Source organism: Neophocaena asiaeorientalis, unplaced genomic scaffold (assembly GCF_003031525.2).
Source record: "Neophocaena asiaeorientalis asiaeorientalis breed wild unplaced genomic scaffold, Neophocaena_asiaeorientalis_V1.1 scaffold184, whole genome shotgun sequence".
NCBI classification, from domain to species: domain Eukaryota; kingdom Metazoa; phylum Chordata; class Mammalia; order Artiodactyla; family Phocoenidae; genus Neophocaena; species Neophocaena asiaeorientalis.
This window is the reverse complement of record NW_020185325.1, coordinates 7,758,979-7,786,900: the sequence shown is the minus strand read 5'-3', so window position 1 is coordinate 7,786,900 and position 27,922 is coordinate 7,758,979. Positions and strand designations below refer to the sequence as shown.

General features: G+C 37.6%; 1 protein-coding gene across 1 annotated transcript in view; it reads right to left on the bottom strand.

Annotated features, from left to right (window-relative positions):
• ADGRV1 (adhesion G protein-coupled receptor V1) overlaps positions 1–27,922 on the bottom strand; it is a 510,622-nt gene that overhangs the window by 254,899 nt on the left and 227,801 nt on the right. Inside the window, exon 84 of the mRNA XM_024734350.1 lies at positions 26,651–26,751. Coding sequence (XP_024590118.1) covers positions 26,651–26,751 — 101 coding nt within the window. The remainder of the gene's footprint in view (positions 1–26,650; positions 26,752–27,922) is intronic.

Here is a 27,922-nt window from a genome sequence, read left to right as displayed (position 1 = left end):
AGTAAGAAAACACTGGATCATCCAAAAGCAGCAGAATACATATTCTTTTCAAGTGCACATCTACCCAGGATAGATCACATGCTAGACCACAAAACAAGCCTCAGTCAATTTAAGAAAACTGAAATCATATCAAGCATCTTCTCCAACCACAATGCTATGAGACTAGAAATCAACGACAAGAAATAGCTGCAAAAAACACACAAATGTGGAAGCTAAACAATATGCTACTGAACAACCGATAAGTCACTGAAGGAATCAACTAAGAAATCATAGAACACCTGTAGACAAATGAAAACAAAAGCACAACAATCCAAAACCTATGGGACATAGCAAGAGCAGTTCTAAGAAGGAAGTTTACAGTGATACAAGCCTATTCTAAAATAAACAACCTAACCTTACACCTAAAGGAACTAGAAAAAGAACAAATAAAACCCAAAGTTAGTAGAAGGAAAGAAATAATAGTTTATTTAATAATAAAGCAGAGCAGAAATAAATATAGTTTAAAAAATAGAAAAGATCAGTGAAACTAAGAGGTGCTTTTTAAAAATATAAGCAACATTGATTAACCTTTTGCCAAACTCATCAAGTAAAAAAGAGAGAGGGCCCATATAAGTAAAATCAGAAATGAAGGGCTTCCCAGGTGGCGCAGTGGTTGAGAGTCTGCCTGCTGATGCAGTGGACATAAAAAAAAAAAAAAAAAAAAAAATGAAAAAGAAGGTACAACTGACATCACAGAAATACAAAGAGTCATAAGAGATTACTACAAACAGTTATACGCTAATAAAATGGACAACCTAGAGCAAATGGACAAATTCCTAGAAATGTACAATCTCCCAAGACTGAATCAGCAAGAAATAGAAAATATGAACAGACTAATAAACAGGAATGAAATTGAATCAATAATTTAACAACTCTTGACAAACAAAAGACCAGGAGGACCAGATACTTCAGAGGTGAATTCTACCAAATATTTAAAGAAGAGTAAACACCTATCCTTCTCAAAATATGCTAAACAACTGCAAAGGAAGAAATGCTTTTGAACTCCTTCCATGAAGCCAGTATTACTCTGATACCAAAACCAGACAAAAATACCACACACAAAAAATTACAGGCCAATATCACTGATAAATACAGATGCAAAAATCCCCAACAGAACCTTAGCAAACTGAATCCAACGATACATTAAAAGATCATACACCATGATCAAGTGGGATTTATCCCAGGGATGCAAGGATGGTTCAATATCCCCAAGTCAATCAATGTGATACACCACATTAACAAACTGAAGAACAAAAATCATATGATCATCTCAGTAGATGCAGAAAAAGCTTTTGACAAAATTCAACATTCATTCACAATGAAAATTCTCCACAAAGTGGTTACAGAGGTAACATACTTGAACATAATAAAGGCCATATATGATAAGTTCACAGCTAACATCATACTTAATGGTGAAAAGCTGAAAGCACCTTCAGCTCTGAGATCAGGAACAAGACAAGGATGCCCACTCCTGCCATTTTAATTCAACATAGTATTGCAAGTCCTGGCCACAGCAGTCAGACAAGAAAAAAATAAAAGGAATCCAAATTGGAAAGGAATAAGTAAACCTGTCACTATTTGAGATGACATGATAGTATACAGAGAAAATCCTAAAGACACCACCAAAAAACTTTTAGAACTTATCAATGAATTCAGTAAAGTTGCAGGATACAAAATTAATATAGAGAAATCTGTTGCATTTCTATACACTAAAAACAAACTATCAGAATGAGAAATTAAAACAATCCCTTTTACAACTGCATCAAAAAGAATTAAATACATAGGAGTAAATCTAAGGAAATAAAAGACCTGTACTCAAAAAGCTATAAGACAATGATGAAGAAATTAAAGATAACACAAACACATGGAAAGAGATACTAGAATGAGAAATTAAAACAATCCCTTTTACAACTGCATCAAAAAGAATTAAATACATAGGAGTAAATCTAAGGAAGTAAAAGACCTGTACTCAAAAAGCTATAAGACAATGATGAAAGAAATTAAAGATAACACAAACACATGGAAAGAGATATCATGCTCATGGTTTGGAAAAACTGATATTGTTAAAATGACCATACTACCCAAAGCAATCTAAAGATTCAGTGAAATCCCTATCATAATACCAATGGCATTTTTTGCAGAACTAGAAAAATAATTCTGAAATTTGTTTGGAAATTAAAAAAAAAAAAGAAACCCAAATAGCCAAACAAGTCATGAGAAAGAAGAACGAAGCTGGAGGTATCATGCTCCCTGATTTCAAACTATACTACAAAGCTATGGTCATCAAAACAGCACAGTACTGGCACAAAACAGAAACACAGATTAATGGAACAGAATAAAGAGCCCAAAAGTGAATCCACACTTACATGGACAATTAATCAATGACAAAGGAGGCAAGAATATACAATGGGGAAAAGACAGCCTCTTCCATAAATAGTGTTGGTAAAGCTGGACAACTACCTGCAAAAGAATCAAATAGACTACTTTCTCACATGATATAAAAAAATAAACTCAATCATTAGAGAAATGCAAATCAAAACTACAATGAGATATCATCTCACACCACTCAGAATGGCCATCATCAAAAAATCTACAAACAATAAAGGCTGGAGAGGGTGTGGAGAAAAGGGAACCCTCTTGCACTGTTGGTGGGAAAGTAAATCGATACAGCCACTATGGAGAACAGTATGCAGTCTTAGAGGGGTGGGATAGGGAGGGTGGGAGGGAGGGAGACACAAGAGGAAAGAGATATAGGGATATATGTATATGTACAGCTGATTCACTTTGGTATAAAGCAGAAACTAACATACCATTGTAAAGCAATTATACTCCAATGAAGATGTTTAAAAAATAAACTCACAATGGATTAAAGACTTAAATGTAGGACCCAAATCTACAAAACTTCTGTAAGAAAACATAGGCAGTATGCTCTTTGACATCAGTCTTAGCAACATTTTCTTGGATCTGCCTTCTCAGACATGGAAAACAAAAGCAAAAATAAACAAATAGACTATATCAAACTGAAAAGCTTTTGCACAGCAAAAGAAAACTATCAACAAAATGAAAAGGCTAACTACTGAATGGTAGAAGATATTTGCAAATGATATATTCAGTAAGTGGTTACTGTCCAAATATGCAAAGATCTCATACAACTCAACAACAAAAAAAACAACCCATTTAAAAAATGGGTAGAGGACCTGAATAGACATTTTTCTAAAGAAGACATACAGATGTCCAATGGGCACATGAAAAGATGCTCAGCATCACTAATCATTAGGGACATGCAAACAAAACCACAGTTAGATGTCACGTCACACCTGTCAGAATGGCGATTATCAAAAAGACCACAAATAACATATGTTGGCAAGGATTCCCACTGTTGGTGGGAATGCAAGTTGGTGTAGGCACTGTGGTAAACAGTATGGAAGTTCCAAAAAAAGATTAAAAATACAACTACCATATGATCTAGCAATTCCACTCCTGGGCATTTATCTGAGGAAGAGGAAAACACTAATTAGAAAAGATATACACACCCCTATGTTCACTGCAGCATTATTTACAATAGCCAAGATATGGATGCAACCTAAGTGTGCATCAACAGATGAATGGATAAAGAAGATGTGGTATATACATACAATGGAATATTACTTAGCCATAAAAAGGAATGAAATCTTGCCTTTGGCAACAATCTGATGGATCTAGAGGGTATTACGATAAGTGAAATAAGTCAGACAAAAACAAAGACTGTAAGATTTCACTTGTATGTGGAATATAAAAAACAAAACAAATGAACAATCATAACAAAACATAAACAGAGTCATAGATACAGAGAACAAACAGGAGGTTGTTAGAGGGAAGGGGAGGTGGGATGGGGAAGAAAGAAATAGGTGAGGGAGACTAAGAGGTACAAACTTCCAGTTACAAAATAAATGAGTGACAGGTATGTAGTGTAGTGAGAATATAGTCAATAATTATGTAATATCTTTGTATAGTGACAGATGGTAACTTGACTTACTGTGGTGATCTTTTTGAAATGTATAGAAATATCAAATCACTATATTGTACACCAGGAACTGCCATACTGTTCTAGGTCAATTATTCTTCAAAAACCAACCAACAAAAAAACTCATAGGAAAAGAGATCAGATTTGTGGTTACCAGAGGTGGGAGTAGGGGGAATAAGATGAAGGCAGTCAAAAGGTGCAAACTTGGGACCTCCTTGGCGGTCCAGTGGTTAAGACTCTGAGCTTCCAATGCAGAGGGCGCAGGTTTGATTCCTGGTAAGGGAACTAAGATCCCACTTGCTATGCGGTGCAGCCAAAAAAATTTAAAAAAAAACAAAAAAAGGTGCAAACTTCCAGTTATAAGATAAAGAAGTACAAGAGATGTAATGTAAAACATGATTAATATAATTAAAATTGCTGTATGTTATATATGAAAGTAATTAAGTGAGTAAATTCTGAGAGTTCTCATCACAAGGAAAAATTTTTTTCTATCTTTTATTTTGTGTCTATATGAAATGATGGATGTTCACTAAACTTGCTGTGCTAATCATTTCATGAAGTCAAATCATTTTGCTATACACCTTCAATTTATACAGTGCTGTAAGTCAATCATGTCTCAATAAAACTGGAAAAAAAATAAAATAAAAACAACAGGATACATTTCACAAAGCATGTAGATAAAAATGATAAAAGGAATAGATTGGTTGTCTAGAGTGCTGGCTCTCAAACTAGAGGCAATTTTGGTCTCCAGGAGACATTTGATAATGCCTGAAGACATCTTCAGTTATCACAGTTGGGTGGCAGAGTGCTACTGGCATTTAGTGGGTAGGGGCCAGGGATGGTGCTAAACATTCTACGATGCACAGGATAGTCCCTCACAACTAATTTTCTGGCCCAAATGTCAATAGTGCAGAGGTTGGGAAATCTTAGTTTAGGTCCATAAAACCTTTATAAAAACCACTTAGTTAATACCAGTGACATTAAAGTGAATGAAAAGTATTTTTATTCTAGGCGTGTGATTGCTAGGTTGACAAAGGACAAGTATTTCTCCCAGTTATATCTGGAAGCTGTGAAAGGGAACTATGTATCATAAAAAGGACCAGTTGGTAAGGAAATCATTAATTAAAATGAAATGTTCAAAGTACTAACTAGGGATTTGCAGACCAGCATTTTCTATATAACTCAATATTGGACTTTATACTTATTGAAATAATATGAAAAAGAGGGGAAAAAAGCCAGATAGCTATTGAAGAATCAACACATATTTGCTGCCTCTTTTCTTCAAAGCCTGAAATACCATGCAGCTAGTCTAGAAGACAAAGCAAGATATGGCCTTCTTTCTGGTACCCAAAGATGAATATGTAATTTTAAGTACAATATCTCTATTACTAAAAATCTATTAGGGTTCATCTGAAAATATTTTAGAAAGAATCATGATTCTTTAAAATCGTATTGTTGAACAAACAAAATGAATTCAGAGATAATTAAGGCAAACAGTAGTGTTAGGGACGTATCCACTAACCTCTGAAGGCTCTCTGAACCTTCAAAGTGGAGATGGAATTTTTTCTTACTGCACTGCTATTTTCATAGAAACATTACTACCAAAATAAATCTAATTTACATATCTCTAATTACAAATAGAATAATATATAATATGGTCACAGACATTTTTTAAAGTAAGACTTTTTAATTCAACATGATTTTAAGGACATTGATAGAATCTTTAGAATTTTCAAATCACTATTCTGTACACAGTAAAAATTGTTATATATTTAGGTACTTATTAAAAACATCTGTGTATTTTTGGATGTTGTCTCTCATCTTACATGAACTTGATCTATATATACAAGTTTCTTTAGAAAAAGGAAAGGCATTTATTTTCTAGATGTGAAATGCAAACACAGTGAGCAGTTGATCATGTCTAAACAGGTAGGTAAGTGGTGAGTGCGTCTAAAGGCCTGTCTGGGCACAGGTGGTGTTTTCCCAAGTAGAACAATAGCTTTCTTGAAAACTTTAAATGATAAATAACACAGAAGTTTTTAAAAGTCTGTCGTGAAAAATATATATACAGTTATATGTGTAATAGAAAAAAAAATAGGCTTTGAAATGAGCCAGATACAAGTTATATTCACAGCTTCCTCAGTTACTTAGGCAGGTGACTGTGGGTAAGTCTGTCTCCGCACCTGTAAAATGGGGATTTCAAAAAGATAAAATACCTGTTTCTCAACATAGTATTCAATATTATTTCCTATCCTCACCTCCAAAATGAATGAGAAAGACACACAAAGAAGCACTGAAGAGCTTTGTAAAACTGCTTTCAGAAATAAGAAAAATATTTCTTTTAAAATAATTACATTAAATCAAAATATCAAATTCAATTTTAAAATCCAGAAATAGCTTTCTGTTTGGAAGCAAACATATTAATGGAAAAGCTAATTGTTTTACACCTGTGAGAAAATCTTCAATTTTCTCCCAAAGATGCATTTTAGAAGTTTTTCCATTGACTTAATTCTCAGTAAAAGTTAGCTTATAGTCAAATGTTAAAGATGAAACCCCCCCCAAATTTTATTCTTGTTATCTCTTCTTTCCAATCACTAATCATTTTCCAGATTTTGTTTTCCACAATTTGCATTAATACTGCAGGGACATCTATGAAATACTACAAATTTTGAGCATCCTTCACACACAATACCCAATCTTTGTCCTTTACTGTGACCCACTGGCCAAGGTCCACCTCTCTTGAGCATGTCCAATGACATGAATTTTTTGGAAAAATACAGGATTAAAAAAAAAAACTTTCTAAGACTTTTAATGAAGGTTTGTGATGAGACAAGTCTATTAAATGGTAGCACATTTAATGAGTACCTAAATAATATTATTAACAGCCCAATAATTAGACCCCTTTGCCACATACACACAAAATGTCAAAGTAACAGGGTCATAATTTCCGGCAACACTAGTTATGGGTGCTCTGGTCTTAACTATTTTTTATTCTTTCTCCTTAACTTGATTAAGCCAGAAATAATGAGCAAATGTCAACCCTTCCTGGAACGCATCGTTTAATTTCTTTTTAAAAATTGCACAGGTGGAATCCAGCAGTTTCTTGGCAATGGACTGAGGTAGGATCCAAGAAATACAAAATATTCCATCAATTATCAACTAGGGATGAAATGTACAACAAAATTCTTCACATTGGTATTCACCCTCAGAGTCTGATTTGGCTAAAAAGCAGCTCCAAACATCATCCAGCTATGAAGAAAAGGATGCATCATCAAGCAGATAGAGTTTAAGTTTCCCCAAAGAGTGATAGCAGGGGATGTCAGAACTCTAAGTGGCCAAGTAGAGCCATGGGGTTTATAGAGCAGTCATTGATCAGAAAAGGTCCTTGCTAAAAACTCTGTCCACTGCTCAGTGCAAGCTCACTTATAAGGGTAAGAGACTACAAAGCAATGGGAAATTTGAGATTACTACCATATCGTAACACAGCAACAACAGTCTCCAGAAAACTGACATATTGGGATGGTGGCTGCCGCTGCTAAGAGCTAAGAAACTGTTGGTGTGAAGTCAGTAACTCCATATGCCCAAAGAAGCTGAGCTGAGAGGCAGCTCCGGGACCTTCTGACCATGTCAGTTCTCTGACCAACACCTTCCAATGTCTGGAAAATCGAGATTTCAAGGTCTCCCATAAGCTAATCTGGATCTGCCTTTCCAAGCTTTTCCCTCGACACCCTCATTCAAAGACCCAAGGTGTCACTGATGCTGCTTTCTTTACTCAAAATGCTTTCTTCCCACTGAAAGTCACCTTCTAACTCTGACTATTCCAATTGCAACTATCTGGCTAAAGCCTTCAGTAATTTCCAAGAAAAGGGAAAAGTACTGCTCTATATGACACACATTCATGTACTTGTGACATATATGTGCATATACATGTTTTTGGGTAGTTTAGTGGATAAAAGAGAATCAGACACACACATGGGTTAAAATCTTAGTCCTGCTTCATAGTTGTGGTATCTTGGGCAAATTTAATTGTATTTTGTGAGCCTTAAACTGAGTCTCGGCTATAAAGTGAAGATGATAATGCCTAATGAGAGCACTATTTTGAGAACAGAATGAAGTAGCCATACTTAAAAGTCTCTGGATTATACCAGGAGCTCAAAAAGAATATTATTAACAATGCCATTACCTCCCTAAGAGTTATATAAATAAAATGGAAAAAATCCTGACCACAGACTCTTTTTTTTTTTTTTTTTTTTTTATTGCGGTACACGGGCTTCTCACTGCTGTGGCCTCTCCAATTACAGAGCACAGGCTCCGGACGCGCAGGCTCAGCGGCTATGGCTCACGGGCCCAGCCGCTCCGCGGCATGTGGGATCTTCCCGGACCGGCGCAGGAACCCGTGTGCCCTGCATCGGCAGGCGGACTCTCAACCACTGCGCCACCAGGGAAGCCTCTAACTTTTATTCTTGAAGGTCTTGGGGGCTCATGAAATATCCTCAGGACATAGTAAAGTGAATGTGTTAGCTGATTGGAGTATTTTTTTTTTTTTTTTTTTTTTTGGGGTACGCAGGCCTCCCACTGCCGTGGCTTCTCCCGTCGCGGAGCACAGGCTCCGGACGCGCAGGCTCAGTGGCCATGGCTCACGAGCCCAGCCGCTCCGCGGCATGTGGGATCCTCCCGGACCGGGGCACGAACCCGTGTCCCCTGCATCGGGAGGCGGGCTCTCAACCACTGCGCCACCAGGGAAGCCCTAAACACAGACTCTTAAAAGAATTTATTTTAACAGAATTAAATTTAAAATTAAATATATGTCACTTACCATTTAGGAAAATGAAGGGGAAAAAAAGCAAACAAATCAAAGCAGCACAATGAAAAATAAAACTGAAACTTCAAGAAACAAGGCTAAACCTTGAAAGGAATTGGGGGAAAGGCCGCACTTCCTTTGATGAGGGGAATCGGATCTTCCACAATCTAAAGATCCATGTTGGGGGCTTCCCTGGTGGCGTAGTGGTTGAGAGTCCGCCTGCTGATGCAGGGGACACGGGTTCGTGCCCCGGTCCGGGAGGATCCCACATGCCGCAGAGTGGCTGGGCCCGTGAGCCATGGTCGCTGAGCCTGCGCGTCCGGAGCCTGTGCTCCGCAATGGGAGAGGCCACAACAGTGAGAGGCCCGCGTACCGCAAACAAACAAACAACAAAAAAAAAGATCCATGTATCACGTATTTTAGAAGTTAAAAAAAAATTTTTTAGCCTAAACTAACAAAGTACCTTAATTGTTTTATTCCCACAATGTCATACCTTATTTATTTATCTGAATGAAAGCTGTTCTTTTCTTTTCAAATCTCCTTTCAAATTTATCTCATCTTGTTCAGTGATAGTTGTCTTGTTTTCAAAATGTGCACATGTATCGCCCTTCAGATGCATATGTGAAGTGGGCCTACTTGTGAGTGTAAGACCCATCTTTTCTGTCGCTCTCAAAATGATTTCTGGAAAGATAGTGGGGGCAGGGAATCTTGGGTTCCACTCCTGCATTGTGAACTATGGAAGTGAATTCGGAGTCCTCACCCTGCTTTTGCTGGTGGGTGCTCCCTTCCCTTCCTCCTGCTTGCAGACTGGGAGAAGAGCAGCAAAAGCCTCCTTTCAAACAAGTCTGAGTCTGTGACCTTGTTTCTACAACACCTTCCCCAAGTCATTCTCCCCTTGAAAGCCGAAGTAGGCTTATTCCAGGGAAGGAATTACTCACATGCAAGGGGTCAATGGTTTCTTTTCCCATTTGTTCCACTCTGTCCACCGAAAGAGATGTAACAAACAAATGTGGTTAGAGTCCTTACCCTCAAGTAAATTATCATCTCTAAGTAGGAAGAAGTATAAATGTGCAGCAACAAAGAATGTGTGACAGCTACACCACATTCATGTAGCTGATTTCATGCTCTCCTTATTTTCTCTTACTCCATATCTGTATAAGTGGTCCCAGTACTTCTTAGATTACAATCTTCTTGAGGACACGACTGTGACTACTTTGGTGTTTGCTAGTCAGTTTGATTATTTGTTTAATCTCATGCAGAATTTATAAATGACTATCAAGATAAGAGGTATTTATTAAAAGTATGTCTTGGACTTTTTGTAGTTACCCCCGAAGAAGTAGTAAGAAGGTGCCCTTCAGAATGAGATCCTAATTATCGTTTAGGACTGTCTGCTAAGTACATCTTTTAGATTTATACAAAGCAGTATTCCAAGGGTGCTCTAAACCACTTCCTTCTAAATTTCATGTTACACCGAAGTGGTAAACAATCTTTTCTTCAAGTTGTTTCCTCTCTCATGGCCACCACTGACGCAGACATCAGCTGGAAGAGAGGCCGCCCAGGATTAGGCAGAGTGCGTTATATGTAACTTGTCAGCTACTTGTAAACCCCGAAGAGAGTAAGTCAAATGTCAGGGACTGATTGTGAAGCTGAATTGCTTCCTCTTTTCTAGTTTCTCACAAAACAATTTGAATTCAGCTTCCCCTCTCCCTAACAGCAGCCACTTCTGACGGAAGTCTATTCTCTCAGACTAGCTTCTATTTAGGAAAAAAATTGCTTATATTGTTGTTCTCAAGCCTGTTGATAACTTTACACATGCTGAATTTTAAACAACACCACAAATACTTTCCTGTGGTATTTTCACTGCATTTCTCTATGCTCTGAACTCTATCTTTACCTCAAGAATATGAATTCAATGGGAAATTCACAAAGGGTAGTATCACAGAAAATATACACAGGATATATTTCCTACTGTTATACAGTTGGAGTTATCACAATTTCACTGTAGCTTTTTTTCTGGAATTTTGTCCCTAGGGCTTACTTAAAAGGGCATATAAAATGTAGTGTTCTATTAATATTTTTAAATACGTTTAAATATTGCAATATATATGACTATATTGATTTAGGCCTTTATGGGTCTTTAACATATGACTGCAGATTATATTTGAAATAACATTGAAAAATACTTTATACCTGATCAGCTTTTACCTATTTCTTCACCAAAGCTAACAACAAAGAGTTCATTAGAATTGTTCTGAGGAATTATTCTTTAAAATATGAAATAGCTTTTTATCTCCATGCATAATGAATGCTTCGATTTCTAAAACATATTACCTCATGCATTAATAAATGACCAAAAAAAACCCATCTGAACTTCTACTGACACTTTACAGAATAGAGACTTCTGATTTTTTTATGAGCTGTGGTACAGAATTGGATATGTTAGCCTTTTCAGGTTAGATCAGTTAACACACTTCTAAGAAAAATGCTCATGAGACACAAAAATATATCTGTGGCCTCCAAATTTTTATCCTAGAAAAACCTATAAGAAATTCTCATTTCCTGTTTCTTCCCCAAATATCAGTTCTGCTCAGGTCTGGAGACTACTCTCCAGCTCTTCCAGGTCTGCAGCAGAAGTAATTCTCCTTCTGTCACCAACAACCCTTAACCAGCGGAAACATCCCAAAAGCCCTGCGAAATAAACAGAATATAATCCAATGCAGAGCAATCCTGCCAGACACTGCCCATTCCTCTGCCTTTACTAAAGTCTGTATTTTAATTATATGTAGAGTCTACCTGGTAAAGACTTCTCATCTTTCAAGACAGCTTTAGCACTCTCACTGCTATGAAGATTTTCCTGACGCCACCCCTCATCCTGGATAGAATTAAAAACTCTCCTATTTTTGGTTCCCACTGTATGCTGTACAGACTGCCTATCACATTCTATTGCATTCATTTATTTACATGTTTATCCCCTTTGCAGTAGACTATAAATGCACCAGGGTCTAAACTATGTTTTATTTATCTTTATGTCTGCAGTTACTACCAAAGAGCTTGATACATTATATATGACAATAATATTTGCAGAATGGGAACAATGAATGGTGGTTGCATATACAAGGAGATAAATTTAAATTGGGTTTCCACAAAAACTTCACAAAAGGTATTTTTGTTACCTACAGAATAAATATATTTTTCTGCTGCTCTGATTTAGACTCAAACACAAGGTAATAGACAGACCTCCCTGTCCTCATCTGACTTGTCTACATTCACACAAGAGCCTTCAATAATTACCCTGACAAACATTTTCAAAGAGCAATCCCTAATCCTAAGAGTTGAAAGTTGCTCAAGTGAGGACTGTTTGTACAATATAAGACCATTTTTTATGGAGTCTCACAAGCACCTAGTGAGTTAACAATAGTAATGACCATGACCTGAGCTAACTCCAGCACTCCAGCTACTCTGTCTTCCTGGGGTTAATCTCTTAAACTCCTCTGGCCTTTGTACCTCTGTGGAGTGAAGAAACTGTGTAAGCAATAGCTACACGCCTCTATTTATATAATTTAACATGCTTATATTGCCCTTCTAAAACAAATATTTATTGAACACTTTTCTAGGCAGATTCAAAGAGGCAAAGAAACTTAACCAATACTTTTACTTTTTTAATTAAAGATTTCCAAGGTACAAAACCATACTCCTTAAAGTCAAAGTCTCTGATTTTTTACAATATTTTTGTGGGGGAAGGAATGGGGTTTTGTGACTGTTTTGTCTCATTAACTCACTTGTAATACCAGGCATTGTAATGAATGCTTTACTCATAAGTTCAAAGGCTTTGGGGATGTTGTATTAGATATATACAATAAGCTCAGAAACTAACATTGGTTTCATCATGACTCTAAACAAGGCAGGATTGTTCATTATGTGTAGACATATTACAGTATGTTGGGGTATTTCATCCCAGCCCTAATTCTAACACACTACCAATATGACAACCTTGTTACTTGTATCCTTATTTTTAACGGCCCATTTTAATTACTTTGGCACTACAGACATTTACTAGTTAACTATTTATCAGAAGTAGCTATTATAATTAGTTATTATCTATCTTGAGTGTCTATACTCAATTTTAACACAAAATGTTATTCCTATGGGATACAGAAATTTTACTGTGGGATATTGAAAAACTTTTCCTGTGTACTCCAGTGGTGGGTCTCTCATCTCTAACGTTGCTTCTCAATAAGAAGTTAATGAAGCTACTTTATGAGCCAATTCTCTATCCTGACACTATGTCCCCAAGCTCCAGAAAACCTTCACATTTGCTATCCAACTCACTTGCACAAGCATCCACCCAAACTCAGGAAGCTGGCTTCAAGAAGTCTCCCTCTCCCCTCGAGTTTCCTCTCCCCTCTCCCTGCCCCATTCTGAGCCGTCATGTCTGCTTCTATGGAATTCTGAAGGAAGGCGACCCAGGTAACAGAGGCTGTGGAAGGAGGGAGGATTTTCTTGAAGTTCCCCACCAGACATCGAAATGTGTTTTACATAAAGAAAAATTACTAATAGAACCCACAATAGCTAGATTAAGAGTTAAAGGGCTTTAGTGGCTGGCTTGGGATCTTAACTTCTCTTTATAACTACTTTTGGGGGAAAAACTAATTGTGAATTGAACACATTTAAATTATAAACCAAAATTTATACTACAATTTATTTATAAGTTGTAGATCACTACAACATTACAATTCTTTAAGAATATGAATAATCTTTTTTTAAAATTCTGACTTTTTTTAAGGAATTGAGAATACAGGAAGTTTATTTTCATGAGAAAATGGTGATAGGTTAGTTTTTTGGGGTTTTTTTTGCTGTATGCGGGCCTCTCACTGTTGTGGCCTCTCCCATTGCGGAGCACAGGCTCCGGACGCGCAGGCTCAGCGGCCATGGCTCACGGGCCCAGCCGCTCCACGGCATGTGGGATCTTCCCAGACCGGGGCACGAACCCGTGTCCCCTGCATCGGCAGGTGGACCCTCCCCCACCGCGCCACCAGGGAAGCCCGATAGGTTAGTTTTAAACTGAAGACGTTCATTAGGAGCAAGCCTGCAATTTCCTTTCACCTCACCGTTTGTTCTGTTATTCTAACTAGTTTTTATTGGAAATCTAGTACGTGTCAAAAAGTTTTTTATGAGTGCTAGAAACACAGCAATGAGCAAGACAGGGGAGTCCTGATCTAATGGAGTTTACGTTCTAGGAGAAGGGGAGTAGGGAGCGAGGAATGGGAATGAATACAACAAATGAACAAGAGGATTCAGATACCGATATATGATATAAAGCAAACATAATGAGGATGCGATATTGTGGGGTGGGAGAGCTACTCAGGGAGGCTGTTCTGAGGTGATACTATGGGAGCTGAGTGTGAATGAAGGATGGATGAATGAATACATGAATGAGCAAAGCACTAGTATAGAACTTTCCAGGCTTAGAGACTAACTGGAACCCAGGACCCAAGACAAGAAGGAGGTGGCATGTTTAAGGCCCTGAAAAGAGTCCACTGTCACTGGTGCTGGGTGAATGGGTGGAGATGGGAGGAGGTGAGATCAGTGTAGGTAGGGGTGATCCTCATGGTCTGTTGGATGCAGGTCAGAAGTTTCTCTTTTAGTGCAGTAGGAAGTCACTGAAGGATTTTAGGTGGGAGAGTGACTTGAGCTGATTTAGTCTTGCAAAGGACTACTGTGGCTGCTGAGAAGAGAATAGATTATAAAGAAAGGGGCCAAAGCAAAACCATGGGTAATAATTTGGACACTACTATAAAAGAGAGATGGCTTAGATGAGTATGATAAAGGTAAAGATTGACAGAAAAGGATACAATTGAGATATCCTCTGGAAGAAGAGAGATAAAATGCATTTAATTTACAAATATGGTTAATCCTATACATATTTTTCAAAGGGGATATCCATACTAAAATAGTTTTAAAACATGCAAAAATTGAGAATATCAATTCAGAAGCTAACTTTCATTTAACTTTGATTTCTGTATTCCAGAAGGATCAAGGGCATAAATTGGGTTGGGGTGCGGCTTAGAGGTGAGGTCTGGGGTTGCTGTGGAATTTCTCCATTTCCAGGCCCATAAAATCATTTGCACATGCCATCTTCTACACGTGAAACCTGGCCAGGAAATGCACTTTGTTGTTGATATGTGACATGTAACTTTTTCAACTTGGCAATAACATTCACGCTTACAACCAAAACATAGTGCCTGAAACCAAGTTCCTCCTCATCCTTGGCAGAACACAAAGTACACGTTCCCAGGAGATGGGATCCAAACGGGGCTCTGCCAGAAAGCTGGTTCTGGACTCACACAACTAACAAGCCGATAGAAAACGCTACTTTACTTGTATAACTGCTGTTATTTTGGCCCTCTTATACACCTTTTGGCATAGTATATGATGTAAAAAAAGAATAGTCGCTTTGCTCAGGAACTTAAAGTTCAGTTAGGCAGATAGGCAATTAAGTGTAAGACACTGTAGGTAAAGCAAGAAGCTAAAACTCAGGCACAGCTTCCTGGGACTTACAGATGTATATGGAAACATAAAAACCAATTTTGTGAGGGCCAGTCATTGAAAAGAGCCACAAAAGGAAGCAAGATGTTGAGGAGCTAAAAAGATGAAAGAGAGGCCTACTAACATGATTACTCTAGTAGCAAATGTTAACTATACTTCAATAAAGCTACAAAAATAAAACTGATTGTGGAAATGGGTACACAACTCGCTGAATATACTAAAAGCCACTGAATTGTACACTTTCAATGGCTGCAATGTATGGCATGTGAATTCAATCTCAACAAGGCTTTTTTTTCTTTTTTTTTAAAGCTGTCTGCAGGAGACCATGCTGTTATGCTCCATGGAAGTGGAGGGGAAAGGCACCATTGAAGGGTTCTGAGGTGTCTTTCTCACACAGAGATGGGGCATTGGGCCTGGGCAAGTAATGTAACCTTTTGGGGTCTCAGATTTTTCATGTGCAATGCAGAGGCAATCATAATAATACCGACGGTCTCACAGGGTGTCGTAAGGATTACATGGAATTACGCAGATCAAGGGCTTACGGTAGTCCTTAGCGGTACTGTTTCGTTAAATAGTGTCCCTTTGTTAAAAATATGCCTATTCCCAATAGGAATAAAACCAAAAATAAGTAAATGGGACGTAATCAAGCCTACAAGTTTCTGTACAGCAAAGGAAACCATAAACAAAATGAAGAAACAACGTAAGGACTGGGAGAAAATATTTGCAAATTATGCGACCAACAAGGGCTTAATTTCCAAAATATACAAATGGCTTATATAACTCAATATCAAAAACAAAACAAAAAAAACCCAATCAAAAAATGGGCAGAAGATCTAAATAAACATTTCTCCAAAGAAGACATACATATGGCCAATAGGCACATGAAAAGATGCTCATCATCACTATTATTAGAGAAATGCAATTCAAAACTACAAAGAGGTACCACCTCACAACAGTCAGAACGACCATTATTTAAAAAGTCTAAAAATAATAAACGTTGGAGACAGTATGGAGAAAAGGGAACCCTCTTACACGGTTGGTGGGAATGTAAACTGATGCAGCCATTATGGAAAACAGCAAGGAGGTTCCTTGAAAAAAAACTAAAAACAGAGTTGCCATATGATCCAGCAATCCCACTTCTGGGCATATGCCCAGACAAAACTATAATTGGAAAAGATGTATGCACCCCTATGTTCATAGCAGCACTATTTACAATAGACAAAACAAGGAAACAACCTAAATGTCCACTGAAAGATGAATGGATAAAGAAGATATGGTGTGTGTGTGTGTGTGTGTGTATCTATCTACCTATCTAGATAGATACACACACACACACACACACACACACACACACTGGAATATTACTCAGCCATAGAAAAGAATGAAATAATGCCACCTTAAGCAACATGGATGAACTTAGAGATTACCATACTAAGCAAAATAAGTCAGAAGGAGAAAGACAAATACCATACGATATCACCTATACGTGGGATCTAAAATATGGCACAAATGAACACATCTACGAAAGAGAAACAGCCTCACAGACACAGAGGACAGATGTGTGTGTGTCGGGGGGTGGGGGGGGAGGGAAGGATTGGGGGTTTGGGATTAGCAGATGCAAACTACTATATACAGCATGGATAAACAAGAAGGTCCTACTGTATAGCACAGGGAACTATATTCAATATCCTGTGATAAATATTATTCAGCCATAAAAAGAAACGAAATGGAGTTATTGTATATGAAAAAGAATATATGTATAACTGAGTCACTCTGCTGTACAGCAGAAATTAACACAACATTGTAAATCAACTATACTTCTATAAATTTTTTTTAAATACCTATTGCAAATTTCAAATGTACAGACATCCACATTCCCAAGGTCAAACCATATACACACAGACACACATGCAGTTTTTTTTCAAATATCTATCTACATCTCTACCGTTCTTAAGGTTCTAACAATGCAACACAAGCAATAAAGACACAACACTTAGAAGATACTTAAGATTAGGAGGAAAAAATCACATTTGAAAAATATAAACAAAGCAAAAATTAATATAGTGTCTAAAGATAATGCAGACCAACATAAAAACCCTTCTGGGAGAGTACAGTGAGAGGTGTGATAATAGGCATGATAGAACCAATTATTTAAAAACGGTTTGGCTGAAGAAACTTTCACCTCCCTTGCTGTTGATTGAAGAAAACCTCCGGAAGAGAAAAGCAGGCTCAGTTCTCCAGAGGGCATTAGGAAGCGTTGGACTCAGAGCAGAACCCAACGGGCCTCTGCAGTGTTGTGTGGCAGCAGGAATCATCCTTACCCCTCCGCCTTTGCCCCTCGTTTGTTCCCTAGGCCTTGTGTTTCAAGATTTTTGAACATGACCTATTATCCTCTTAACAACTCTGCAAGGCAGGCATTCTTCTTCTTCTTCTTATTTTTTTTTTGCGGTACGCGGGCCTCTCACTGCTGTGGCCTCTCCCGTTGCGGAGCACAGGCTCCATGCCTCACGGGCCCAGCCGCTCCGCGGCATGTGGGATCTTCCCGGACCGGGGCACGAACCCATGTCCCCTGCATCAGCAGGCGGACCCCCAACCACTGCGCCACCAGGGAAGCCCAGGCATTCTTATTATTTTTCCAATGATTTTCCGATTGCAGCTCAGAGACATTCCCCCATTTGGTCCTCTAATTCCAAAAATGGGACTCTTCCTCCTACATTCCATATTTGTTACTTAAAGTTCTTTAGAGCTATCATTAAACTTTCATAAAAACATTTTTTCTCAGATGCTGATTTTCCTTACTTAGGGAGATCAAAAGAAGACTTTTAAAAGTCAAGGATAGTTTATATTTTTGAGGCTGTAACAGAAGATTCCAAACTGGTATTTTCTGGTAAAGTCTGGATTTGCTTCACAATTTTTCCTAGTAACAAAAGCCATGTTGCAAACATGATAATGTCACTGTAGCCTCATTCAGAATATTACTCACTCTTTCTGTTGCTTTGCTACTTCAGCACTCGGGAAAGTTTGAATTTCCCAGTAGTGTGCCCATGATACTATTTTTGTATCTTCAGCGTCCACTTATTTTCAATTTAGTGAATCTACGGTTGAGCTGAATTTTGAAAGCTTGCTGGAAAAAAGGAGCTGGATTTTATTATTAAAAGATTTTAAGAATAAAAAATTTTGATATATAAATATGTTCTTAAGAAGAAAGCAAACATAAAACTTATTATTTCTTCAAGTTTTCCTCCATTTAAATACCAATATCATCTTAATCCCTCAAAGCACATACTTGTGAATAGCATAATATTAATATTTTTGGTTGTAGAATGGATTATAACATTATTTGATAAACACTAGCTACAGATTTACTTCATGACTGATTGCAAGTTTACGTGAAATTCAATAATAATAATACCAAAAATGTAAGGTCATCAAAGAAAATTTGGATTCAAGAAATGGGGGGAAAAAAACGAGCTCAAACCAGAGCTTTAATTGTCTCCTAGGTATAACATGATTAGGTTAGGCACACAAGCAGGAAGTTACTTGTCTTAGGCATAAAAAATGTCAAAGTAATCAAAAACTATAAATAAAAACATGGATCACAGAGAAATTTACCAATTCCTATAACCCTTTCATCAAACTGCTAAAGAAAGTTCTATTTCAAGAAAATAAAAATACCAATGTGGGAGGGAGAGTGGGATGGGAGAGGAGGAGACCTACCCCTTTGGTGGGTGGTAGCTGGTAGCCCCAGGGTCCAGCTTCCCTTCAGCGAGCTTTTTATATCAGAGGCGCCAGAGCTGTTCCCGCTTCTTGTGCCCCAACAGGTCCCTTCTTTCACCACCAAGCTTCTCTCAGGTGTGGTCTGAAACAACCCTTCCATTTCCTCCCCATCGACTGAACTCCCTAACCTTTTGTGTCTTATTTTCATCATCTCTCACCAAGGTTTCCAGCGACTTTGTTCTTGCCAAACTGGAGGACTAATCTCCCACTGATGCTAAATCCTTCCATTTGAAACATCTTTTCCTTCCTTGGCCTCAGAAACTTTAACTATGCTTTAGTTAGCTGCTTCTAATGATCCTTCTCTTTCCACATGGCACAGTGTCTTAAAACACAGATTTTGGAAGCAGATGGACTTGAGTTCAGACCCTTCCAGCTGCCACATTCTAGCTCTGAAGGTTAGTTAGGGCAGGTAACTGAACTTCTTAGTCCCATTCTTTCCATTTGTAAAATAGGGATGATAAAAGTACCCACCTCATCTGGTTGTTACAAGGAGTGAATAAAGCAATACATGTAAAATGTTTTATGGCACAGTTCAGTGCCATAAAGGCAAGCCCTTGTGACATTAGTTACATGTATTCTATAATCAGGTTCTCTCCTCAACCTGTCCCAAAGAACTATTTTATAGTGTCAACGCTTGTTTATGTAGCTAACATTGAAATCACTAGCTTAAATGTGCTATGGGAACTCTAAATTCCTAATGCCCAAAATTGCATGTATCCTTCTCCATCTATTAAAACTTCTGGCCTTTTCTATTTAAGTCAAATGACTTAAATAAGAAAAGGCTATCTATCTCTTTGGTGATAGGGTAAATCTCATTAATTCACGATTTATGAGGCAGTATACGTAGTGGTTAAAGGGTGCTTACGCTCAATTTCCAGTTCTGAAACGTATCGCTACGTGACCTAGGACAAATAACTTAAAACTCTTTGTGCCTCTGTTTCCTCAGTTGTAAAATAGGAAGAGTACTAGTGCCAACCTCATATAATGCTTAGTAGGTATTATATTAATGTTTATTAACACGTTTATTAAATAAAATAAAATTTACAGTGTGACCTTTGTATTGATTTAAATAGAAAACTAAAACAGTAATACTTTCATAGCACAAAACAGGGTGTTTTTTAATTAGTTCCTCTTCTTTCCTTTGAATTCTCATTGCCACTACCACTGTCCACTGCCACTGGTTACGTGACCCAACATAACCAGATGATGGTAAAAGCTCCCCACCCTGCCTCTCTAAACCCATCTCCAGGCATTCTTCTACTTTAATCAATTTTTTATTTAAACCCTAATTGCCAGATCAATCCTTTGGAACAATCCTTTCACACTGTGCCCTTTTGGACTACTCCATTGGTGACTCCCACCAATTCTCAGACAATATACAACTACCTCACCTTCGATGGCTTATCTAGTTCCCTATGCCAGGGGCAGGTCTTACCTAAGTGGAATTCCCAGGGTCACTAAACCCTTCAGGTCTTTATTCTTGTTCTTTTCCCTTGCCTAGAATGTGCCACATCCTATTTCTTCAAATCTTATCCATCTTTCAACAACCAAGTCTGATTCCACTTGCTCTGTGGAGCCTTTTCAAGCTAAGGCCCTCACCCACAGCTTATGCAATACTACCTAGTATCCTAGAGAAGAGGAGACTTTCTTCTACATACAACTTGGTTCTTACCATAAGGTTCATTTTCAGACTGTTATCTACATGCTTCATGTGTATATATCTTGCCTGGTATTTCCCGTTGCACAATCTCAGTACTGTGCATATGGTAGATGAGGTGGAAGCAGGTGAGTTCATAGATGAATGATGATCCTGATGGGGGATAAGTAGGGTTTGTTCAATTTTTTTTTTTGCTTTAATTTCACTGCTGGATGATTAAATGGGCATTCATAGTCATGAATAGTGATACTATTTTGGCCACATTAATGAGCATACCTAAACTAGAATCAAATAGTTTAGTAAGTTCAACTCAAATGTATATTCATATCTGTGCGCAGAATGCTCTTTATTCATGTTCACCAAATTAACGTCTATGTGAAGGAAAGGTACAGTTAAATACCTAACAATTTTTTGTATAAAAAATAAAAGCCTTACATACTCAATACTATTGAAGTGGAGGCGCTTACAAGCTCTTTATAGGAAAGAAATGGTGGTGGAGGTGCTGGTTACACCTTCTTTCTAGTGGTTTACGTCCACGTACAATACTGAGAAGTTCTGCAAGTGTGAAATGCTATGAGAAAGACCAAAATAAAAGTCTGGTCTGCACTCTCAGTCCTACATTAGTTCCCATGTCTGAGGATCTTTTCTTAGTAACCCAGGAGGAAGAAAAGAAAGCCAGAAGGAAACGGTAGCCGAAGTTTTCCCTTCAGGATGGAAAGATAAATGTTTGTAAGCGGTTTCAAGGCAATGACACTTTAAATGAAGTAAACATTTAATTAATGGAATTTCTTACAGAAATTATTTTTAGAGTAAAGAAAATAGGTTAGTACTATGGGTTAAGTAATAATAATAATAATAGTAATAATAAAAACAATAACAGCAACAACAACCAGAAATGTATCTGGGTCCTAACAGAGCTAACCTAATCTCTCAACTAGTGGGATCCAGAAACCCACCCAGACTTAATGATTTAGTATCTGAATTTTAACAAGATGCCTACATCCAACTTTAGGAAACACTTTCCTAATCCATTTGCATCTACACAAACAAATGATCATAAATGTTTCACTGAATAATGATCCTTCGTGCTTCCCAATCCTCAAAACAAGGTCCAATTTTTATTCTTGTACTCAAACTCTTGAATTCCTTTTTCTTAAATAACAAAAGCAGAAATAACAAAGGATACCCTGCTTAACAAGCAATTAACTAAAACTTCCAGCTAATGAAAAATCTGTTCTGAGTAACGAACATTTTACAATTTCTGTCTGACTCTGCTTCAATCCAAAAAGATATGCCTATAAGATACATGTTTTCAGACCCTACACACACAATGACTTTCCTGAGCTGACAGACTCAACACAACAGTGCAAGCTGCCAGGAGAGAAACCAGACCCTGGAGTAGCCATAAGGAATCAGTACTGAAGAGGTCACAGTTGGCTTCTGGCTTCCTTCACGTACAGCCAATGATTCTGCGTCTCAAAAATGCTAGATACTCAAAGCTAAAATAACATAAATTGCAGATTAAAGCAGAATCTATTGGCAGGAGTATCTACACAGAATCCTACCCGGGAAACAAAATGACATTGCAAGATGACATCCCAAAGCATTACAGAATGAGGAAACTGGACAAGTCACTTACAGTCCAACTTTTTGCTAAATTCCAGAGAACAGTCCTCTGAATTTTAAGGCGATTTCCTTGTCCCTTCTTAAGGAGAGGGCCTATGGAAGCTAAAACTCCCATACATCCAGCGGCTACCCAAAATTCATATTTAAGTATTTCAAATTCTCAGATATTCGGTGTCATCTGAATTCAGAGAGTATTTTTACATACATTTTTTTCTAGACTAATTTGCTCTTCACTTTCAGAAAAAGGTGCTTAAGCCATGCAAACAAAAAACAGAGAAAACAAACAAACAAACAAACGTTTCCCTCTGGTTAAGTTTATTAATCAGAGTAAATGCAGTTCTATCTTATCATCTTTCTATGAGGAAACTTCTGTTCTTTTTTTAGATTTGGAGAATTGCTTTTCCTAACAGAACCCCCAGAACTGAGAACCCTGAACTGCAAACTTGTCCTTTGTCCTAGTTGTTTACCAGCCTTATCAGGGCACACATGGGCTGGCAATGTGATTCTAAGATAAAAATTCCTAAGATATAATTAGATGTTTTTCCAAGAAATATCACCAATGTCATGAAAATTTGTTTGCTCTCTTCTCCTTCATATTTAAAGATAATGATCTCACAATTTCTTGCCATTTAATCATTTTCTTTTAGATGAGTGAGAAACATTAACTTGGCACTGAAGAAAAATACATACTTTTTTTTTTTTTTTGCGGTACGCGGGCCTCTCACTGTTGTGGCCTCTCCCGTTGCGGAGCACAGGCTCCGGACGCACAGGCTCAGAGGCCATGGCTCACGGGCCCAGCCGCTCCGTGGCATGTGGGATCTTCCCGGACCGGGGCACAAACCCGTGTCCCCTGCATCGGCAGGCGGACTCTCAACCACTGCGCCACCAGGGAAGCCCCGAAAAACACATACTTTTAAAATAAACAATACTGAAAACACAGATCTTATCTTAAAACTTCTGCGACATTTAAACCTACTTTTCTCCAACAACACACTTCTTAAAGCTTATACAACATAAATATAATGAAAATAATGTTATACCCCTGAATTTAACTATAAATGATAAATGACAGAAAGATATAGTCCAAGCTAGTGATGCACAAGCTTTCTTACCGTGCCTTTCAGACTCATTAGTTCAATTCTGAACAAAAGGGATAAAAAGAGAAAGGTAGAAAATCACAAATGCATGTTTGCTAAGTTGCAGAAGAATACTCTCTAGCCCAGTGCAAGAAGTGCTGTGAAAACATCTTAAGTTCTCTACTGAACTCCATCTTTGCTAGAGACTAAAAACCGGTTTTGGAAAAAAAAAAAAAAAAAAAAATCTTTTACTGCCACCTGCTGGTAATTTATAGTCAGTGGTTCTCAAAGATGCTTGAATGACACAAATTCTAGATTAAAGCAGAATCTTTTGTCTTTTAAAGGAAGAACATTAGATACAATATATGTTTCGAGAAATACAGACTATCACATTTTCCTGATGCTGACTGCTTCCCTCACTGACACACTGCCCTGAAAGGAAGTCAGAGGCCATTACATTTTTATTCTTCCCCTTTCCACAAAAGCCATTCGACTTAGTCCTAGGCCAGCAATAAAGATTTAAAACCAAATGGTCTTGGCAGACCTGTCTACAGAGTATTCACAACTCAAACACTTGAGGTCAGCTAGAGAAATTTTACTTTTAGCCAAAGACCCACAGGCCAAACTGTATTTTTTAAGACTTCTCTACAGGAAACTTAAACTATAAGAATGGGAACATATAGTTGATGGAGGATCCCAAATGAGAGGTCCAAGACTGGAACTGGAATCCCCCCACTGGCAAGATTCTGTAACTGGAGATATAAACGTGATTTTAAAATTCATAAATGAAAGGGTAGGCCCAAGTTCCTGCAGTCAGCTTCATTCTTTTTTTTGGAGAGTCTAAGAATTTTTCAAAGGCTTTGCTAAAAGGTTTTAAAGGAGAAAATTATTCTCTTTAATTTAGAGAGGATTTCTAAAAATCAAAGTAGATAGGTAAAACATTTTGAGGCAACAGTACTTTCTATCCACAACCTATCAACAATTCGTCCTGCCAAAAATAAACTACGGAAGTTCTTTTTTAGTTACGTCACATGACAAGTCATACATTGTAGGATTTTTCATGCCACGTTGCTTTATCTATTCTAAAAATATACTGAATAACATGGATTTGACTATTTTCTCCAAAATTAATGTTAAGTATAATGTGAATCTGAAGGCAGTGTCCCAAGATATAAATCCTGTCTTTTTTTTACATCCCTAGACATGAGCAAATTTGTCTGCTAGGACACTGAAGAGTTGTCTGTAATTCTATGGTTCTATAATTAAGACTTGTACAAATTCTGCTGCCAAAAAATCACCAGAGTGGGTGGTGAATACAGCCAAGTAAACTCTAATTATGGAAGGTGGGTTTTCTAAGATCTTAAATACAAGAAGCGAAGGCAAGATCAGACAACTAAGATAGCTACCAAGGCAATATAAATAGTCTTGTCAAACTCAATGTAAGCCCCCCTTTGGTAACAGCTGTTACCTCTCATAGTTCATAGGTACTTTAAAAGCACAATCTGGGATCTTCCACTTAGAATTCAGCACTTCATTTTTCCCTAAAAAGTAGTTATGAAATTTACTCATGTCATTTTCACTCCTGGGACCAAAAAAGGCAAGAGAAGTCCAATGTCCCAGATAATTTTCCATTTTATATTTCAGCTCCTCCTGTAGTATTATTTTTAAAGGTTCTGTTTGGAGTTCAATAGAATGCCATTAGCATTCTAAAATGCGTGCAACTCCTAAGTGTAAGGACAGCACAATAAATTTACGTAAACTGAACACATGCATACACCAGCACACAATCAGGCACCAGCATTTTCTGCACTTCAGATGTGCACCCACCTACCCAGAAATGAGGAAATTTTATAAAACAATATTACAAAGTTTTCTCAATAATAACATTATATAGTGTATTCTTCTGGTTGAAACTGTAATTACACTCTTCAAGTAGAAGTGATTATGCTTTTTCCTGTTTGCTTATATAGATGTCTATGCCCATCTTACTCCTAATCAACAAGCTGCATGAATTTCTCACTTGAGCCCACCCCAAATATCACCTCCTCTGTGAAGACTTCCCTTACCTTCGCAGAAATATTAAGTCCTCAACTATATTTACAAATAGTCTGTGTTCACACTAATTACACTGCATTAGAGTTATCTGTATGTACATCTACTGTTCCAGACTGTGAATATCTCATGGACAGAAAAGGCATTTAATTTCATCTTTTTGATCTGCCTTCCGGGTTTTAAACTGTGTGCTTTAAAATGCATGCTAATGAATGACTCAATGCTTTTCACACTATTTCTTCTGCCATAGAAACGGTTTTTCAAAAAAGAATGTTCTACCAAACTGTATTCTATAATATTAAATGAAGCAAAATATATTATCCAGATGTCTTAAAGTATATATCATTTTGGGCTTCCCTGGTGGCACAGTGGTTAAGAATCCGCCTGCCAATGAAGGGGACACGGGTTCAAGCCCTAGTCTGGGGAGATCCCACATGCCAGGGAGCAACTAAGCCCATGCACTACAACTACTGAGCCTGTGCTCTAGAGCCCGCAAGTCACAACTACTGAGCCCCCGTGCCACAACTACTGAAGCCCGCACACCTAGAGCCCGTGCTCCACAACAAGAGAAGCCACCACAACGAGAAGCTGCACAGGGCAACGAAAAGTAGTCCCCACTCATCGCAACTGGAGAAAGCCTGCGCGCAGCAACAAAGACCCAATGCAGCCAAATATAAATAAATAAATAAACAGTATATATCATTTTAATGCCCTCCATATAAAGGATCTGTAACAGAGCATATTTTATTCAGATTAAATTAAAATGTGCTCATTTTAACATATATACACATTAGTAATACATAAATAGACAATATGATGCTTCATGATAAGCAGCAGTTATTTTCTTGTAAGCGGTGACACTAAGGTATTTCTCTGTAGAAAGTTCACAAAAGACACTTTTTAGACCTGATACTCTCATTTCCTCTTACTGCTCTCCTTCCCCAGCCTCCTCCACTACAATTTAAACAAGCTTATTTCAACTAAATTGAGATTAAACTTTACTTATACTCAAGGATCACAGAAGAAGAAACATGAACATCACATGAAAGTGGGAAATCCCAGCGCTCTCCTACCTGTGTACCTAAGCTGGCTGCCATCATGTGAGTCAGAAGTTTAGCTGCAAACATGGAATACTTGGCACAGAAGATATGGGAAAGAACAGCCAGGCAGAGACCTGTAGAAACAAAAAAAGCCCATGTGTGGTTTTACAATCCATGAATAAACAGAAGCATGGTAAAATCTCTGGAAAAGGTAAGCACATAAGGCCTCATAGCACAACATCTCAGGGAACATTCATGTTCCAATTTTAATCCAGTCCACTTGACAAGACATATAAAATCCTCACACTTATTAAGCCCAAGGGTAACGTTAAATTTCAAATATCTACTTGTTTACTTCCCTACTAAAAGGAAAGCACAAATTAAGCAGATTAATAATTTAGACAAGTTTTACTGTTTAAGAAAAGAATCAAATTCCAATCTAATTTTCCATGATCAGGTGGCTTGCTAAATAGAGACACTTAGGGAGGTGAATAGGATTTTTCAGGCATAAAATTGTGAATGGTGCTACCAAAACTCAGGTTTGGAAATTACCCCTTTTTGTCTACTAGAAATAATTATGTAATTACAACAGTGGTGATTATGAATTTTTAAAGCAACCTGGGTGCCAAAACCAGGAACAAAATGTGTTCTTTCTCACTGAGATGATTTTTAACCTAAACATCTACATTTCCAAGTAGTGTGAAGAACATTATTCTTATTTTCTTTAAATCTACTTGAATTTACCTACCTATACTACTTCAAGGGGAAGATCAGAATCTCAGGGCTAACGCATAAATCTTTTATCTTGCAATTTGTATAAATTTCTTTTAATGTTAGGTTTTAAATGTAGAACCTATATATATTTTATAAATATTTCCTGCCTTTTAAAATTTAAATGTGCTGCACAAAGTAACCTATTTGCTTAATCACTTAAGCCTTTTACTCCACTCTCATCCTCAGTAGGGTTATTTTGTCTAAGAACTGTTGAAACATAACAACTGGCTTGTGTATGCTGCTTTGCCCTGTACTCTGCATGCATTAGCTCATTCATCAACGCCTCCATGGCAAGCAGGAGACGCTGCATTTGTTTAACATTTTGTTTCTTCATTATCTTTTCTGAAGCCATGGAACAAACTTCTCAAGTACGTACACCACATGTTAGCATAAGTGGACTGGATATCTGCAAAATGCGCACATGGGGTCTGTGACTAATTGTCAGCACAGAAATGCCTCTCAGAAATCCTTCTGGGAAAAGCTTTCAATATGTTTAGGTTTGCATTAGGTAGACAAAGTTCCACACAGGAA